A 21,013-nucleotide genomic window follows, 5' to 3' on the forward strand; every position below is an offset into this window, starting at 1 on the left:
TGAATAATCTTAGAGATTTCAAAACAGGTAAGAAAACATACCCAATAGGAGGTTATAGGTTTATGTAGTTGAAGTCAAGGGCAAGTAGTATTACTTTTTAAAATTTTTCTGGGAGGCATTTCCAAGACTTCTTTAAAATATATTTTCTTTTTTGCACAAAAATTTTCTTTCTAAATATTTTCTCTGAAGGAAATTGCCTCTTAAAAAGTAGAGTGAGATGAATAAACTAATATTTGCTGCATATTTATTAATGTGTAAGAAACATCTGACACAGCACATGACATTATTTTATTCAGTCTTTAAGGGGGTGTTATATAGTTCTACTATAAGTAACATGCTCAAGGTCACAGAAATAATAAATAGCAAAGCTTATCTTCTGATTTAGCCTGAGGAATATAGGTAGGAGTGAAGTCTAATCAAAAGTTGCTGCATTCGTGGTATCTGACTTGTCTGCAAAAATGATGGCAACAACGTCTAGCATGTCCCTATGTGCACATATGGTTCCTTCCATAAAGCCATGGGGTCAATCTCCTCAACTCTTGAACCTGGGATGGCCTAGTGACCTGCCATAGACTCTGACCAATAGAATCTGAAGGAAGGGGCACTGTGTGACTCCCCAGGGTGATTCCTCAGGGCAAGGGAGAAGCCCAACAAGCAACAGCCATTTCTCACTCCAAAGTATCAGATATAGGAGTGAGGTCATTTTGGACATTCCAGAGAGCTCTCTGTGGAATGCAGATGCATGAGTAACCCTGCCACCTCTATGTGAAGGAGAAGAACCACCCAGCTGAACCTAGAAAATCCACAGAACTGTGATAAACAATAAATGTTTTAGGCAATTAAGTATTTGGGTAATTCACTTTGCAGCAATAGAGATCTCAGACACTGGTATCTGGAAGTGAGGGGCGGCCATAACAAAATAGGTGGCATTGGTTTAGGGACATCAACAATTAGAGAATGGAAAGATGGTGAGGAAGCTGTTGGTGTGAAAGGATGGTCACTGGAGGCTGGAGAAAGGGAGACATTTATGCGTTGGTGCAACAATTAGCATTAGTGTCACCTGTGAGAACATGGAACCTATAACAAGCATGTAATAAACCTGTGGGTCGAAAAAACAAGATTCTCAGGCAGAATGTGAAATTGAGAAATGTCTTCTTTTAAGAGAAAAATAAGTGAAAGAGATTATTCATTTTTCAAGCAGATTTTAGAGGAAATAGAGAAGGGAGTTTCAAAGTAAGAAACTGTCTCCAGGTAAAGATAACAAAAAGTGTTATGGCCAATTTGCTTTTAAGAACTAAGCAAGACTTAAGACAGGGCTTAAGAGAAGTTTGAAGGGTGTGGCTGAGATGAAAGCCCATCCTGGGGCCCACACCCTTCACCAGTGCATATGCAATGGTCAGTGGATGGCCACTGGTGGGCCTCTTTGTCCCCAGGCCTTAGAGTTCCCACCAGTCAGAGAAAGACACAGGCACGGAAGGGAAGGCTGGGTGAATGATGAAGCCTTTTACAAAGAGACAAGCTGGATGATCAGATGAGAGGAAGCTTTACTTACAAATCGATTAGTAAATTTTCATTCCCACTAATGGGAAAGGAGGAAGACCAGGTATATTATTGACTGAGTTAAATTTTACAAGTAGGCTTCATTTGGAAATAGCTATGTAAGATTATATAGGGTCTTTTCTTAAGGTAAATTTATTTATCTCAAAAAACTAAACGTAAATATGAAGCAGTAAACTATACTATATAAAAAGGTCTCAAATATTCCTCTACGTACAATTTTATACTTTGCTTTTGTTTCATCCAACTCAAAGGAAATCATAGCTTTATTTACACCTGATTTATATCTAGATACTATTGTACTTGCCAGTGCTGGAGGGCTTTTCTATGACTTTACTGCAAAATGTCTACCCAGATAAAAGTCAAAAGCCCTCTTAGTTTCTGAGGTGCTTGTTGCTTTTCCTTAACTTCAGTCACAGGTGATCTATTACTTTGAGAGTATTCATATCAATTGGAGTGCAAATCTTAGCTTGCTCCTTCAGTCTCTTTATAATGCAAATTATAGTGTTTGTTTGACACCTCTGTCCACTTTTGCCTTGTATGAAGAATTATACCAAATTTATTGTTACCTCTCTGGGGTGAAAACATTTTTCACACAACATGCCACCCTTACCACATAGATTGTGAATATGTGTTTAATGTCTATCAATTACTTAAACCGTTACTTTTTCTTAAGTACAGTGATTCTCTTATCAACTACCCAGCAAATTGTATTGTTTACAACTTCTATTTTCTTGCAGGTATTATAACTCTTTCAGTTTATGTGAAATGTATTCTGAAAGCTCCTTTTGCCTTTCAGAAATTTTACACCTTTAGAACTAGAGTTGCTTTTAAATGATATTTAAATTGTCTTTATCATAACATGTAACATTTATTGGGGGGAAAAAACAATAAGAGCCAAGAAGCCCATAAATTTAAGTACTGAGTACCTGTAAGTTTCTTTTAATATTTCTACTTAAATATCTATAACATTATTTTTGTTAAGAAAATACGAGAAAAAAAGGACATCAAGATTTCCCTATCTAAGATCTTGATCTTGAATTTGACATACTTTGTGAAATAATTACCAGTTTTGTAAGTGCCTGAGTTTAATTTCCAAGTTTTCATTTGTTTCTTTCTGTTCATCCAAAGATCTCTGGAGCTTATGGATCTGATTCAGAAAATCATCAAGCTGAAAGCAAAATAGAAAATGCTTCAAGGTAAGATGATTGAAATAAGAAAATCCTTTTAAAAGCAAGCTCTGTTTTGCATGACACATTCTTTTTTGGTATATATACATGAATGTGTAGGAATACTTATTTTTAATTATAGAATTAGTTCGTATACTCAATAATAAAATAAACATCTACATGGAGTCTAGAATTTGACAAAATCTTTTCTATCTAGGCACTCCTCCCCCATTTCTAACCTGGGCTCTCCTACCTTATTCTCAAGATTTTGAAAATAGTTTTACATATTTGCATGTGTGTATTTATATATATATTTAAGTATAGTGTATATGTTTGCATATACATATGCTAAGTGTATATGTGTACACTTATATAGACACACACACATGATGGTACAAATAGACGTATTCTTTAAAATGTATTCTTTTATTTGTTTTTAACTTAAACATAAAAAAATGGGTATTTATGCTCTATGTAATCTTCTAATACTTTCTTTTTTAATTCAACTGCTGAGACTCATCCGTATTGGTGACTCTCTGTAGCCTCTTTGTTCTGGTTTACCAGATCGTACTGTATGATGGTGCCATGACAGTACACCACCCTCCTGTCCGTAAGTATTAGACTGTGTGCAGGCTTGAGCTGCTCTGAACACTCTTGTGTAGATCTCCTGATGCATATGTGCAAAGTAGTCTCTGGAGACAGACATACGTAGGAGGAGAATTGCCAAGTTATATTTTTTAATGTTTAATTCTTCAAGATAATGCTAAAATGTCTCCCAAAAATGATTTACTAACTAACTTACCTCCCAAAGTCAGTTAGATGGGATCCTGTTTGAGCATATCTTCGCCAACACTTGGTGGTGTGAGATATTAAAACTTTTGCCAATCCTTGATCAATAAATTATGGTTGATATCTCTTTATATTTTTATTGGCTCAATGATTTTCTTCTTTTGTTCCTGTTCAGGTCTTCTGCTCATTACTCTATTTGGAGCTCGCTCTTTTCTTTTTTATCTGTACATGTTTATGTTATAAACTCGATACTAACCCTTTGTCAGTTATAAGTGTTCCAAGTATCTTCACCAAGTGTTATCAAGTTTATAACTTATTTTTTCCATTTTATTTAAGAGCCCTTTGGATGAATAATAGTCATTTTATTAAGCAAAATTTATCAACTTTTTTTTACAGTTAGGATGTATTTAATAAAAGTACTTCCCCATTCAAAGCTTAGAGAAGTATTTATTTTCAACTAAAATTTGTTAAAGATTTGTATTTGTCATTTAAGTCCTAGATCAAGATGGAGTTAATTTTTGTACATGATGTGAGGTAGATCTCCAATTTTATTTTTTCTATATATAAACACATTTCAATAGGTGTTTAATTAAGTTGCCAAGTTGTTTAGCCTGAGTGGAGGTTCCATGGGGTAGGTTTTAGTGTCTTTCTCTTCCTCACAACCAATATCTAGCAACCATATTCCTCCAATTGAATATTTCAAAATCTTGTGGAAATTACCATGCATATGCAGCTTCAAGACAAAAATCTTGCCTCTCCAAGCAGACTGCTGAGCTATGGCACTATAGTAAAATAAGGTTAATAATTTCAGTATTTAATAAAATTGTAAGGATAATCAAATCTTCCTCACCTTGTGCAAAGTCAAATTACTGCTAAATATGAAAACGAATCCCAATTCTCTGATCCCTTGGCCAGTGTTATTCAAGTTAAATAATTTTAAACATTAGAAAGAATTATATAGAGTTGAGTTGGCATTATTATTTTCCAGGTGAAAAAAGCTATTTCTCTTCATACCCTCACCATTCTATAAACGCTTTTCATCAATTAACTCTCAAATATTATTTTTATTTCTGGATGTCAAACTTTCAGACATTTTTATTAATACACACATTTTTTGACATCCACAATTCTTAAGTTTATATATACACCTAACAGAATTACTTTTATATACATAATCCAAGTTTACTTTCTTACCATCAAAGTTCTCCCTTATCTAACCTGTGCAGGTTTTTGTGGACCTCACTTTTCCTAGTTTATAGATAAATGTTGAACCAGAAATTTTTTTTACAGGTATTCTACATGTATTTTTTAATAAGCTTATGTTGGATTTAATCATTATATTTTACATCAAGTTATTCAAATCAAGTGTTGTCTATTTTGCTAGATAAATGTTACAAAAATATTAAAGTACAAACATGTCTATATATATTACTTAAAAGTGCTTATAAAATTCTTGTAGGCCAGGCATCCAGACTAATTTTGCTTCTTCAGATACAGTCTTGCATCCAATTTCATTATTTGGGGAGAAATCAGGATGCTCAACGTTCATGCCTCATTAAAGATTAATTTTCTATCAGGATAAAAATTAGAAGAATAAGGTAATAGGCTAATAATGATTGACTAATTATTCTGGAATGTCAGATTATTTCACATTTTCATTTTCTTTCAAATATCTACTTGGAAAAAACCCACCTATTTGGCATTACCAAGGGCAGTTCCCAAATCATTTATTTAATGAATGAGAAATGTTATCTTTTTGTACTTTTTCTTCAATTTATAAATTTTCAGCTTTTCTATCACTTGGGATTTTAATATAGGAATACCAATATGGGATATATGGTAACTACTTGGAAAGCTTAATTACAGACGGGTATTATTAGATATTTAAGGAATATTTTGGTACACTATAAGAACAACAGAGTTTAAGTAGAATATGATACTTGTTATTTATTATATTTGAAATTGGAATAACTGGAGTAAATAAATTTTGTAATGCATTTTGGAAATGTATACCAAAAGTTTTAACATTCATATTTTTAAAAATTCATGTATTGAAATGTCTGAAAAATAATATCAGACACCTAAAAGCTCTTTTTGCACAAATATTTTTCATTATGTTCATGAAAAAGTCAAACTGACCTGATTACTGAAAGTTTTATGTTTAATTATAGTCCATCACTCTGACAGAACATTCTGCAGACATTAAAATGTTTAATTAGAATTCATAATGCTATTTTATGATATTTAACTTTGGAAAAAAGACTCACAATATTGTGAGTAATGCGTGACATTTGTTATGCAAAATAGCATACAAAGAAAAAACCAAAGTGATACAAAATACTGGTGGAAGTGTTATATTTTCTAAATTTGTGTTAAGGATGTTGAAAATGCAATGGAAAATGCCCAAGGTGTAATTCAGACCTCACCTCGAAGACTTGGCTAACATCCAATTCTGATCTTATCTCCCCACTTGACAGACCCCTCAAGAGCTCCCAGTGCCCAGATGAGCACATAAACCCTCCTCTCATTTTCTCTCTCATATTACCTACCAGGGTAATCCCAGGTTTTATTTTGTTCTCCAGGAGCCCTGAACTCTTTGTATTTTTTAGCCCACAACAGGGTGGGTTTGGTGGCAGTCATGGTGCTCATTTTATTTCTTTTCCCATGCCTTTGCTCACATTCTCTCTTCTCTATGGAATAGACCACGACTCTACTCCTAAAATCCTTTAAAACAGGCTTCTTAAACTTTAATACTCTATAAATCACCTTAGGATCTTGTTAAAATGCCAATAATGATTCAGTGGGTGTCAAGCAGGGTTCATGAGTTTTCCATTTCTCAAGTTGCCAGGTGGTACTGATGCTGCTGGCCCTTGGAACACACTGAGTAGAGGTCAGTACAATTACCCTGGCCCAAATGATGTAGCTTTTCTTAAATTCTCTGTTATTGAGCTTAGGCGGGCTGCAGTGGATGCAGCCACAGAGCCATGGAGTCGGAAGGTCCTGGCAGGTGGAGGGGAAGATAGAATAGATTCCGAGGAGGGTGAAGGAGAGGAATCTGCAGGCCCTAACTGCAGCCAGGTCTGTGGAGAAGAAGGGCATAGGGAGAGTGACCCTTTACTACTGGTGGGAAGATACTCCACCAGCTCTAGCATTAATTTGGACAAATAGGAAAGGGACCAAGAGAATCTGGATCCTCTCTTAGAGGTCTGTGCTGTTTGGATTGGTGTTGACCCAGTGCCTTCAAAAGTGCCTCTCTTTCCTTAAAACCTTTAAGAACAAATAGGACTGGAGTAAAGGCAAAGGTCCATCCTTCCCTAAGAGGGACCCAAGGCCACATGCACTGGTCAAGGCTGATCTGGAACAAAGTAAGTTTTTATTTTCCAATCCCCAGACAAAATGGTGGAGTAGAAGGACCTGAGCTCACCTCCTCTCACAAAAACACCCAAATCACAACTAACTGCTGAATAACCGTTGACAAAAAAGGACTGGAACCTGCCAGAAAAGATACTCTACTTCTACAGGCAGAGAAGAAGCCACAACGAGATGGCAGGAGGCGTGCATTCATGATACAATCAAATCCCATACCCGCCGGGTGGGTGACCCACAGGCTGGAAAATAATTATATCACACAGATTCTCCCACAGGAGTGAGAGGTCTGAGCCCCGTGTCAGGCTCCCCAGTCTGGGGGTCTAACATCAGAAGGAGGGATAAATTAGGAGGTTGGGATTAACATATACACACTATTACATATAAAATAGATAATCAAAAAGGACCTACTGTATAGCACAGGGAACTCTACTCAGTACTCTGTAATAACCTATATGGGAAAAGAATCTGAAGAAGAATAGATATATGTATAACTGAACTACTTTGCTGTACACCAGAAACACAACATTTAAGTCAAATATACTCTAATATAAAATTTTTTAAAAAGCAAAAAAAAATATTTTAAATTTAAGAAACCAAAATCTTTACCAAATAAAAAAATAAAAGTGAAGAAAAGTTTTTATTTTCCTCATTCACAGTTATAAATTCTGATATTAAGTAAGGAATGAACTGTTGATGAAGGTCTTGTGACATTTAGTGTATTCTTAGGCATTTAGGTTGTGAAAAGCAAATAAAAGCCTCTTCACATTCAAAACAAATACTCTGCTATCTCTGTTGTTTACCTTTACCCTTGATCTTAAAGTTATCAAACTAAATTATAATAGTCATCATCTCTCTCTCTCACAGGCTGTGAGCTTCTTGAAAGTGCTGCAGATACGCGCACACACACACACTGACTTTAACTTTCCCTGTTCCCACTTGTGCACCAGATCCCATGCTCGTTCACCTACTCAAGGACACACACAGTTTCATCAATACACGGTGCTGGGACTTCCCAGGCGGCGAAGTGGTTAGGAATCCACCTGCCAATGCAGGGGACACGGGTTCGAGCCCTGGTACAGGAAGATCCCACATGCCGTGGAGCAACTAAGCCCGTGCGCCACAACTACTGAGCCTGCGCTCTAGAGCCCGTGAGCCACAACTACTGAAGCCCGCGCGCCTAGAGCACGTGCTCTGCAACAAAAGAAGCCACCACAATGAGAAGCCCACGCACCGCAACGAAGAGTAGCCCCCGCTCACTGCAATTAGAGAAAAGCCCACGCGCAGCAACAAAGACCTAACACAGCCAAAAATAAAATTTTTAAAAAGTACACGGTACTCTCTCATATATCTTCCTGTTTCTTTCTCTACTTGATCCTTCCCATCAGGGGCTTTGTATTGACTGTTCCTTCTGCCTGGAACCTTCTTTCAACAGTTATCTGAATGATTAACTTTCATTAACATCTTCCATGTATTTATTCAAATCTGACACCATATTTAACATTGCAACCTATACCCAAAGCAAGAACATCAATTTTTTTTCCAGCAGTCGTATGATTTATATATAAATTGTCTCCGTCTCTCTCCACTGGAATGCGAATTCCATGCAGAAGGGATATTCATTTTATTCATGTATAGATTTCAAGTGCTTAGAATAGTCTTTGCATGTTTAAAAAAAAGAATAAATTAATGTTGGGTAGGCTAAAGCAACAGATGCCCTTCCACTTTTGTTAAATATCTTTGCCAAGAAAGAAGACCATAATTTGCAAATTCTATATCCATAGTATCCTAAAACTTTCATATGCCAGATAAATTCAGTTCAATACTTACTGTTGAGCACAGAATAATTGCTTTGTTCCTACTGCTACTCTGGTCAGGCCCTGGCCAGTCTGGCTGAAATCTGGGTAGATTCCCAAAAATTTATGATTCAAGAAAAATGTTTACACCATGTATTATAATCTGATCAAACTGGCAGTATAATAAGGTCCAGCTATCATCTACGACTTGGTAGTATGGAGACAACGACTTCAGCTAAAAAGGACTTGCAATTCCTGGAAAATGTTAATCTCCATCATTGAAAAGAAAGGAAAATAAAATGACATAAAGGAAAGACTAGAAAAAGAAAGCCTGTTAGGTGATGCAGACAATAGCACATAAACCCATTTTTATTTTTATTACATACATCCTTACCTAAATCTAGCTAGAAACCATTGATAATCAGTTTTGATACATCTTTCCATTAGCAATTGAGCGGGACCCATGTCACAGAAATTGAAGTGACATGTTTAGCATTGGGTTTTCTGGCAACTCTTTCTGGCCAACCTGCTCCAACTCTGCTCTAGGGCATCCACAGTGGGGTGTCTTTATAATCTCTGCAGTTTGGAATTTGATTAAGGTAATGAGGAAAGATGGCACAAATTCAGATAAGTGTCCTGTTCACAAATTCCCTAAACCCAACTCATGTAATGTAGAGCCTTTGTAAGGAATAAGTGAGCATGACAACTTGCTGACTTTAAATAATTAGTACAGACTAATTTTCCAGATATTTTTAATTGGAACTGAAATATTCGGAACCATTTCATTAAGGATTATACCACAATATGCTCGTCACCTAAAAAAAAAAAAAATCATTAAAATCAACAGGAACATTTTACTAAAACTTCCTGGTGATCTCTGATGGAAAGTGGTTGCCTTTTGAGAAGTTTGCTAAGTATATAGCATGTGTTACATGATTCTACATATATTTCAATGTCAGAATTAACTTCAAGTTATTAAATATAATATCTTATTGCTACCTATATGGAAATTATTGGATGATTTATATTCAGTGACACCAGCTAATTCTTACTAAGGTATTCAAAATTAAAATGTGATCTCATTTTAACAGAATACTAAATGTTCTGTGGTCTTATAATCCATGATAATAGGTGTGATTTACCAGAATTATTTATTAGTTTCCTTACTGGCCTTCTTTTTAAATACATATGTCACTGAATTTCACAGGCCTTTCATGAAACTGGCTACTAAATTTCTTCCAAGTACTTTCCACGTAAAGTGAGTAGATTTATTGCCTACCAGACAATTGTTAAAATGTTTAAGAAATGTTAAACAAGTAATAAGCAGGGCATAAATGTAATTGCTGAAATAATTTACTAAACTATAAATTTTCTAATGAGCTAAGGTAACATTATTATAAGCTAATAATAATGCAATTATTATAGATACAGGGTTAATGAAACTACTATATCTCAGGTGAATGACAGAATTAAATTCTTCAGAGCAAAAGGAATAAGTTTGCTTTTAAGTGAATGGTTCAACTGAGTAATTCGATAAAGAATGACACATGGTTCAGATTTGAGAGATTCCCATTTTAAGGAAACTATATTTTGGGAAACCTGGAGACAGTTTTCTCTAAGTGGACCTTACAGTGAATGAATGATAAAAATTACATTCCCAAAGGTTTTATTGTCATCTTAGTGACCAAAACAAAACAAACAATAACAAAACAAAACAAAAAAACCAACCCAGAATAATTTTCCAAGTAGCTGTACTTTAGTGCCAGTATTTCCTTCTCTTTGGGAACACATGTGGATAAATCTGTAATAAAGCTCAACATTCTTAGCAATAACAAAAGTATGAAAACAGGAACAGAAGAATTAGAAGAGAAGAATAAATCTGGAGAACTTACACTTCCTGATTTCAATACTTATCTAAAACTGTAGTAATCAAGCCAATGCTTTACTGGCAGAAGGATACACTTTTATTCCATTGACCTAAATGTCTATCAAGAGTCCAGGGTTAGCTGGATTTTGATATGGGTGTCAAGATACTTCAGTGAGGCAAAGAATTATCTTTTCAACAAATAGTTCCAGGACAATTAGATATCCACAAGCATAATTTTGAATTATGCTCACCTCATTTATAAAAATTAACTCAAAATGAATCATAGACCTAAATATATCTAAAACTATAAAACTCTAAGAAAACACGGGAGTAAATCTTCATGACATTGAAATAGTCAATGTTTTTTACACAAAACAGCAGAGCACAAGCAACAAAAGAAAAAATAAACAAATTGGACTTGTTTAAAATTATTTCTAAAAGTTTTATGCTTCAAATGAAACTATCAAGAGGTTGAAAAGACATATATGTAATGAGAGAAAATATTTGCAAATCATGTATTTGAGTAGGGATTTATATCCAGAATATACAAAAAAAAACAATATTTTTTAAAAAATGGACAAAGAATCTGAATAAGTTGTTCCCAAGAAAATATACAAATAGCCAATTAGTACATGAAAACAAGATTAGCATTATTAGTCATTAAGGAAATTCAAATCAAAACCACAATAAGGTACCACTTCACCTCCACGAGGTTGGCTGTAATAAAAAAGATGAACTCTGACAAGTGGTGGTGAGAATGCAGAGAAATTGGAACCCTCAAACATTGCTTGTGAGAATGTAAAATGGTACAGCCACTGTGGAAAAGAGTTTGGTGCAAGGCAGAAATAGAGACACAAACATAGACAATGAACATTTGGACACCAAAGGGGGAAGGGGGGCGTGGGATGAATTGGAAGATTGGGATTGATATATATACACCAATATGTATAAAATAGATAACTAATGAGAACCTGCTATATAGCACAGGGAATTCCACTTCACTGTACGATAGAAACTTACACAACATTGTAAAACACCTATACCCCAATTAAAAAAAAAGTTAACATAGTTACCATATGATCCAGCAATCCAAGGGAAATAAAAACATACATCTACACAAAGCTTGTAAATGAGTGTTCATAACAGCATTATTCATAGTAGACAAGGAGTGTAACAACCCAACTACTCATCAACTGAAAAATGAAGAAAAAATGTGGTACATCCATGCAATGCACTATTATTCAGCCATACAAAGAATGAAGTATTGATCCATGCTACAATACAGATGAACCTTGAAGACACTATACTAAGTGAAAGAAGCCAGTCACAAAAGGCCATATATTCTATGATTCTATAGAATATAGAATCTATAGAATAGGAGTTACCTATTCTAAAATAGGTAACTCCACAGAGATAGAAAGTAGGCTAGTGGTTGCCAAGGGCTGGGGGTATAGGGAGAATGGGGAATGACTGATAATGGGTTTGTGTTTTCTTTTTTGAGATAACAAAAAATGTTTTAAACTTAAATTGTAGTAATTGTGGGACAACTCTATTTTACTAGAAACCAATGAATTGAACACTTTAAAAGTGTATATGAATTAGATCTCAATAAAGACATTAAAATAAACACAATAAGAGTAAATATGGCATATATTTCAGTTGCTATGATATTTATATATTAAGCCAAATCAAAATTAATTCTAGGGTATCTACAATAGAATTAAGCCAATTGAATATATCCAAGGATTCCAGAGCTATTAAGAATGTTATCTTAAATAATAGTATCACTTGATTCTAGAATATTTCATTGCTTTGTCTCTATATAATGAACTTTTGAAATATTCAAGAATTAGATGGACTTGATGCCTTAATAAGTCTAACAATTATTGGCATTGCTTTAATATGTATTGACCTAGATAATCTTATGTGACTATTTATATACAAAGCATTCTATTAAACAGTTTATTTCAGCTCAGAGTTATTTTTCTTTTCTTTTCAATAAATTAAGCCAGCATCATGGTCAGTGGGAGCTAAGCACTTGACATCCGACAATACTGATGATTCTTAATTTATGTCCTGAAAGACTAATACTGAGTATTTGTTCAGGGTACCATAGCAACTGTAGAATCAAAGCTATGATATGTGACAAATCTGTAGTTGAGAGAACACTTCAGGATTCCATTGGATCACCTGGGGCAGCAATATTACAAGTGTTTATGGTGTGGTTTCTTGATAAGGGACACTTAATTGGTGTTAATTTTATCTAAATTACAGACTATAGGGCATCTATTTCCATAGAGTAGAAAAGTCTCATCAAGATGTGTGAGAAAACACTAAGTGTTATTTAATTTGTAACTGGTATCTCACAAAGGTTTTGATACTGATCTTTATTAAAACTGACTTCAAGTTGCATTAACCTGACCAATATGCTAAAGTGTTTGCGCAGAGAATAATAATATCTTGTCTAACATCAAAGGAAGACAAAACATTGTCAAATGATATTAATTTTCATGACAACAGCACTTGTATTTGGTCAGCACCATGATGTATATATTTCCCACTTACCTCTTTGAGAATCTGAATAGTAGAGAACACTAATAAAGTACCTAGGGAACAAACAATCCTTCCTTCCCTGTTTTATTTTACTCAACACACAACAGATGTCTGCTTTCAGAAGGAAGCTTTTTAAGAGCACTGGGCTATGTGCCTCTTTGCCTTTGGATATTGGAGTGAATTCCAGCACCATGAAACTTAATGAAAGAAATGAAATTGCCATTTTTGTCCCAAGTTTTAATCTTTTATCACAGGTCTTGAATCACCAGGCTTAATCTCCAACTAATGTTGAACATGGGTATAAAAATACTGTTATTCCTTGTTATTTCAACCAAAAGAAAAGGAAATTGCAGAAACATCAGTTACAGAAATGCAAAGATGAAACGTGATGAGAATTGTAAAACTCTTAAAGGAATGTAAACATTAAGAACAAGAATATTCAGTACAAAACTACTCAATTTTACTTATTATAATAGGATTTGGAAACTCTTCCTCATGGCTCTGTACTCTAGCAATTCAGCCTAGGTATTAAGACAGTGCCTGCCACCCTATAGGCCATCTACACAGGTGACAACCTGCTAGTGAGTCAGAAAAATCTGTTTCTACAAATATGTGGTGAAACCTTTATAAAACATAGAAAATGGCAATCTTATTAAAAGCCACATGACTTGTATCTAAAAAGCCACAAAGAAAAACAAGTTAGAAACTAAAGGAATATTTAAAAACCAGTAATTACTCTTAGTTAATTGATTACAACTAAGGCTCAAGCTCTTATTAAAACAAGAATTAGATATCCAAAATTAGAAAGAGATACAATGTTATTTCAAAATAAAATTCATGAGAAGAATAAGTAGAAAAGAAAAAGTCTTCAAAAATATGTTTTATAAATAAACAGACTACAAAAATACAGTAAGATATGTATGTTAAGAGAAGGGGAAACAAGTGATATTTTTTGATTGATAAATCGAAGGACTAATGCTTAATTTCCCACAGAGGATAGGGAGGACATCATAATCTAATAATCAGTTTTTATTCAGAAGAAAACCTCTAAGTGTTTGAAAAGGACTATAATGATAAGAGGGATAATTATAATGATAAAAGGAAGAAATGTTTGCCTCTATCATACAAATATCTTTCCAGATTACAATTTTCCAAAATGACAAAAACATATGGAGTGGAAGTTACTTACCCTGCAACTTCTCCATGAATGAAACTGTTTCACTTATAGGCACCTAACTGCATTTATATGGGTTGCTTTCCTGCGGTGGAAAGTTAAGACGGAACAAAGTCCTTCTTTCATTGAATAAGATTCAAATAGAAAACTTTATAATTCAAATATTATACTCTTCCTTTAAAGAGAAGATGCAAACTGACTTGGGAATGAACTTCTGCATACATAACCTATAAACATGGTATCGGCCACTTCTTATGGAAGTTTCAAAGAACCAGAAGAGATTCCAAAAGTGCAATGTTTCTAAAAATGTTTCTGAAACAGAAATGGACACCTCGTTATTTGTTGAATTATATTTAAGCTTTTGAGTTCCAAACTTCTGCAACTGTCTATTATAATTTTGGTTATTTTGTAACTGAACCAACAGCCATATCATTCCAGAAATCTCTTCACCAAGAAACTTTGATTAATTTCCTCTGAATAATTTTGATGACTGTTATCGAAAATAGTCTACGGTTATAGCAGTAGCTGGATTGCTTAATATAAGAAAAAAAGTTAATGATACAGTAGGATAAGTGTTTTAAAATATAGAAAAATATTTAAATATTTTGTTTTACATATTTCCTAGTAGAAAATGTTTAAGATCAACTTAGCTTAACAGTGATGATAGGGAAAAATCTATTTTAAATAACAGCGAGGAATAAGTAAATGGAAATGTAGTCATGATTTACAAAATGTATACAGTATGAAAATTTGAAGAAACTATTTCTTCCCCTAAAGAGTAAGTAGAATAAAGCTGGCACACTTTAATCGCAATGCATCCCTGCCATCGTAGCCTTAGTAACATTACGAAAGTCAAAGGAGACTTAGTGCTGATGGAATAAAGATGGAGAACAGAGATGTAGAGCACATTTCTTAAAACAGAATTCTAATTCTGTACATATGAAAACCAATGAGACGGTAGTAAGCCTTCTTTCACTAGAGTAACGTTCAGATTCCAAAATTTCAAAATATTTCCTTGCACCTTTCTTTGAACATAATCACTGCCCACCATCTGAGTCACTAGAACCAACTGTAAACAGATTTACCTGCCATTTATTTTGTACTATCAAAACAAAGACAATATAGTAAAAAGGGTGAAACACATCTTTAAGTCATTATGAAAGCAGTTTTGATCGCACAGACCTCCAGAAAAATTGTCTAGGACCTTCAGAGTTGAGAACTGCTGGTTTAAATAATGTTTTCCCAATGAAGTACATTCTAAGTTGGATGAGTTCAAACATGATTGGTTTACTTTGCATTTGGCTAGAAGTTTCTAGAAAAAGTATGAAAAAATATTCTCAAATATCTGATTCAAACCTCCTTGCATATAGGTTATATATATAAATGAGGAAGCACATTATCCAACCTGGTGGAGAATGAAGGCTTCTCATATTTAGAATATCACACAGCAACACATGCTTTAAAAGCTACCAGCTTGGAATGCTGCTGTCCAATTCATCTAAGAATATCTGTAAATAATGGAGATTTCTTCCACTAATAGTGTGCAAGTTCTAGCACATTTAGCCTCCTGATAAAGAACTATTAGGTAAGCAAATAAATGAAAGCAAACCGACATGCCCTGAATGCATATAAATTAATGAAGTGGGAAATGTACTGGAAAAATTCCTGAATCTATTGGTCATCCAACAGGCTATTTACTGCCTTTTTTTTTTTTCCCTCAACGTGCCCATTTTGCCCTTCAAACCTAGGTCATCAAGTGAATACATCCCATGTAGATAGGCCAATGTAAGACTTTTTACAGCTACTTCGTGAAATAAAGATCATGCAACTCCTTGGAATTCCAATTTTTCCTCAGTTTGGATAAACATAAACTGATTTAACTATTAATACCTTAAATATTCTACATTAAAACAATCGATATTTTATGTAATAGAGACTTCTAGTTTTAAAAATAAACTGTAAACATCAAAGAAATATTGCATTAGCTAAAGACTACAATTCAGAATGTCCTGGGCTATTTGTTTACTTTTTGTTATTCAGGGAATTTTGTGAAAAATTGCCATCAATATAAGATACCACTATAGTTACTGTACTTGCATAAAAAACAGCCCTACTTCTCCTAAATTTAGGAAGGCAATTATATTTCTCCTTTTGAAGACACTGTATTTAAACTGAGGGTTTTTACCAAAGAAGACCATATTCTGCTAACAGACAATATGCTATAAAGTATTTAATTTTGTTTACTTAGTAATTAAAAGGAAATGCAATTTGTTCAGTAGTATAGACACTGAAGTTAAATGTTATACCACTAGAAATGTTTAACTGACTACAGACTTAATAGACTTTTAGCATGTAAGATTTTTAGGGATTTTAATAGACTTTATTTTCTAGAGCAGTTTTAGATTTACATAAAAATTGAGAGGAAAATAAATAGTCCTCATGTAGGCCCTATGCCTGCCCCACACACATCCCCACCCCAGTTTCCCCTATTATTAACATCTTGCATTAGTGTCAAACAGACAAAAGATAATGTCATCTTGAGCAAGGCTGGCAGTTATGAGGGTGGTGATAAGTGGTCATTTTGTGATATATTAGGAATATAGGACTTAAAGAATGTGAGGATTGATTTAATATGGAATAAGTGAGAAAGAGAGGAGTTAAAAATGATTAATTGTTTTGCCTGAGTAATGGAACAGCTAGAGAAGTGGGTTTAAAGATATAAAGTTGAGAATTGTCAGCCTATAGATGGCATCTAAAGCCCTGAGGTTTGAAGATATCACCTTTGGAGTGAGTGTAGGTAGGCACAGAATAAATGAAAGAATAAGACACTCACATGTAGAACTGAAGACATGAAGAGAAATCAAGATTGAGATCAAGAAGGGCAGAAGAAGGTGAAACCCAAGAAACACTGATTTTTCTAGACGCCTAGAGAGTACGTTACTTTAAGAATGGGACTGATTGTGTCAAATTATTATGATATTTTGAGAAAGATGAAGCCCAAGAATGGAGCACTGGCTTTAGAAGTATGTAGCACATTTGTGGCCTTAAGAACTTTTCCATTGGTAAAGAGGCAGTGGTCAGAAGTATCACTGCTGTGATTAGAGACAGAATGAAGGTTGTGAAGATAAGAAGTTAATATATTTCTTTCAGGTTTTTTTTTTTTTTTTTTTTTTACTGTAAAGGGAGTTTAATAATAGCAAAAATGGAATGTGTACTTAAAGGAAGTTCATTTACAATATTTTATATATAAAATCTTTAAATATACATGTATGTGTATATATACATGAATATATATATACTTGTGTATGCTTTATATATATAGGCTGACCACAGATAGGAACTGAGAAATTTCATCCATAGTATCAGATATGTAAGCAGAATGCAATGGTTCCAACTGATATAGCTAATTTGGTAGATTTGATGGTGAGAGTGTGTAAATATTCTGTATTCCACATTCCTGTTTGTTTTTGTTTCTCAGTAAATTCAGAAGAAAGATTATCATCTGAGAATATGGAGGAGTGAGGAGGGATTAGAATAGAGATAGGAAGTGAAACAGTCATTTAGAAAAGTTAATGCTGGAATACTAAGATGCTGCTTGAGACTAGTGATCATGAATATAAACCAAGACCTGTTACCATAGCACTAGGTTCTTTAGTGCCACATGCACAGCTGATGAAGCAGAACGTTGCATTTAATGATGAAGCAGAGCTCGAGTTTTACAAGTGAATGTCTACAAAGGATATGGGGGCAAGGAAATTAAGGTATATGCAGTGAAGGGAATGTAGAGACATCACATTTTTGGACAAGGAGTGAAATCAGAAATGGAAGTGGTTAAGTGACAGTGAAAAAGCAGTATCATCAATAGATTATATGCCCCAGGGGGTTGAAGTTTTGAAGTACTTGGTACTGAAGAAAGTAAACCGGAAAGATAAGAGTATGTTTGGAGAGTTTGAGACCCTGAAGAAAGTCTAGTAATTGGTGAAGACAATATCTGCACTGTGACCTTGGGAGTTGGTTGGTAAAGTCGAGTGAAGGACAAGATAATTGGAAAAGAAGAATTTGAGGAACTGAGAGTGCAAAGTGCTGAACGGTTTCATTTGGGATACTGTACTCAGTAATAGAGTCCAAAAGACTAGAGGAGTGACATTGCCAAGATGGTGACAGAGGTGGTTTTTGACTTCACTCCCCATCACAGGAAGAACAGCTAGCAACTACTCATGGACAAGGCATCACTGGGAGAATCCTAGAACACAGGAAGGAGGCTGAGGCAGTCCCCTGCACCCCAGAGACCAAGACAGACTGAGGTGGAAGGTGAGAGGAACAGCTACACACTGACTGCATTGCCCCTCCCCCAGGCTGGGGCAGCACCAAGATCCTGTCACCTGAGACCCTGATTGAATCACTACAGTCTTCTCCTTCAGAACAAGAGTTCTGTCTTAGGGCTTCCCTGGTGGCGCAGTGGTTGAGAATCTGCCTGCCAATGCAGGGGACACGGGTTCGAGCCCTGGTCTGGGAAGATCCTACATGCCGCGGAGCAACTGGGCCCGTGAGCCACAACTACTGAGCCTGAGCGTCTGGAGCCTGTGCTCCGCAACAAGAGAGGCCGCGATAGTGAGAGGCCCGCGCACCGCGATGAAGAGTGGCCCCCACTCGCCGCAACTGGAGAAAGCCCTCACACAGAAACGAAGACCCAACACAGCCAAAAATAAAAAAAAAATAATAAATAATAAATAATAAAAATTTAAAATTAAAAAAAAAAAAGAGTTCTGCCTTAGAACTCCATCCAAATGACTGCAAGTGCATTTTATGATGGATGCTGATGATTGTACAATACACCACCTTCAAAGACTACCCCTGGATTCTTTAGAATCATGCCTAGAACACCCATTTTGGATTTCTCTGATGTAGACTCTCTACCAAAAGGGTTTCAATCTAGAGTTGACATACTGGCTCTGGCTTCCCTCCATCCCAGCCTCTAGATCAAGGTCTGGATCTCAACTCTCTTACTCTGCTCTACCCTTCTACTCTTAATAGAGTCCTGTCCCACTGTATTCTGAAATATGATTATCACCTCTGGAACATACAATTCAGTCATTCAATGCACTAATTTAACTCTCAAAAAGTGTTTGCTTCCAATCAAATGTGCAATTACCAAGAAGTGACAGAACTATACTTTTTGCTTTCTTAAACTAATCAGGTAAATACTTGAAACAAACAACAACAACGACACAAAAAAGCCCACCAGAATCTGGTGGTTTTTTTTAATCTATAACTTTAACCAAAAATAAAATATTTTCTGCTAATTAAAGCAATAATATGTGAAGATATAGTAAGAACATAAATCTTATATCTTTAGGAGATGACTATATTTATTCATCTCCAATCAAAAAAAACACTCATTTTTCCTCCATGAAAGGAAAAACAGAACTGTTTGTTAAATATTTCTTCATAATTTGTGCCAACATAAATTTTAGTCTTGCGTTTATACTCATTGAGTGTGAAATGCATCAAATTACAAATTTAAATATGTCTAATTGTGTGCAGTTTATATTTTATCATCTGATTTTTCAACTACAGCAGAACCACACAAATGAATAGTTATAGATCTTGCATATATATCTTTTTAAACTTCAAAAGTTCTTAATTTATTATAGCATGAAGGGAAAATGACTCATAAGAATTTCATAGCCTTAGAGTTCTGAGTGTTTAAATACAAGTAGTCATACCTTTTTTAATAATTCCAGTTGAGCAACCCTAAAAAAATTTGATTTTTCATATTAGTTAGGTAACTGAAATGTCTTATATAAATGACCTACCTGACAAATCTTCAAAAAAGACAGAAGTTCAAATATCATGACTATTATTTTAGAAAGTTAAAAAGCATGTAAATCTAAAAGTATAATTCCACTCTTGACATTTTTTTTTTACAACACAATATTAATACCCTAAAGATGTCACTCTTTCTCATTATATATTCCATATAAGAAAATTTTGAGAAAGATTTTTATTTCCTTTAACACAATAAAATGTCCCTTGTTTTATTTTTATCTTACTGGAATATTATTTGAAATGCTTTACCATTAAGCTCAATTATGATTTTTTTCATGAGAAGAATATTCCGATTAGAGCAGAAAAAAATAATTGTCCCTAAATGTTCCCTTTGAAATGACCCACCAGGAACTTAAAACACTAATCTTTTATCAAAATGCTTTGTAATCCAATATGGAAGCCAAGATCCTAAATAAAACTTTTTCTTTAAATGTTCATTTGCAGAGAACAACAGTTGAATCCATGTAAGTATTGTCATCACTATGCAAAGAAGACAATAGCGTATAAAACCAGAAGATATATTTTTAACATATATTTCAGTGTCTGAGTTGGTATCTTATCTTTTCCTCTCTCATGTGTGACCATGGTCATGTCATTTACTGACTCAAACCTCAAGTTCCTGTAATTGCTATAATTACAGTATCTAATTTCAGGGTTATAGGAAGTCTTATATGAGAATATTTATGTTAATAAATTACTACACTAACTGATGTTTAGAAGTTTATAATAAAGACTAAATATTATAATATATTTAATACTGGAACATTCAATTAAACACTGTTACATAAGATTAAATTAAACCCTGAATATTTGATCTGAGACCTAGGTAGATTAATTATTCATAATTTTTCACACTTTAAGATAAGGTGTTTCTTTACTTTCCTCAAAGGTTTCATTAAATCAACTACACACA

At 34.4% G+C, this 21,013-nt stretch overlaps 1 protein-coding gene and 1 long non-coding RNA gene across 2 annotated transcripts in view; one reads left to right on the top strand and one right to left on the bottom strand.

Annotated features, from left to right (window-relative positions):
• Nucleotides 1-991: 991 nt before the first annotated feature.
• Nucleotides 992-21,013, bottom strand: part of CCDC102B (coiled-coil domain containing 102B) — a 229,421-nt gene continuing 209,399 nt past the window's right edge. Inside the window, 1 exon segment of the mRNA XM_082355242.1 lies at nt 992-2,728. Within this exon segment, the coding sequence (XP_082211368.1) occupies nt 2,621-2,728 (108 nt within the window). The 3' untranslated portion in view covers nt 992-2,620.
• LOC309611199 lies at nt 2,722-10,682 on the top strand. Its single transcript, XR_014234385.1, has 2 exons — nt 2,722-3,336; nt 7,749-10,682. It is a non-coding gene; the product is annotated as an uncharacterized lncRNA (long non-coding RNA).

Source organism: Balaenoptera borealis (assembly GCF_965194805.1).
Source record: "Balaenoptera borealis genome assembly, chromosome: 14".
Taxonomy (NCBI): Eukaryota; Metazoa; Chordata; class Mammalia; order Artiodactyla; family Balaenopteridae; genus Balaenoptera; species Balaenoptera borealis.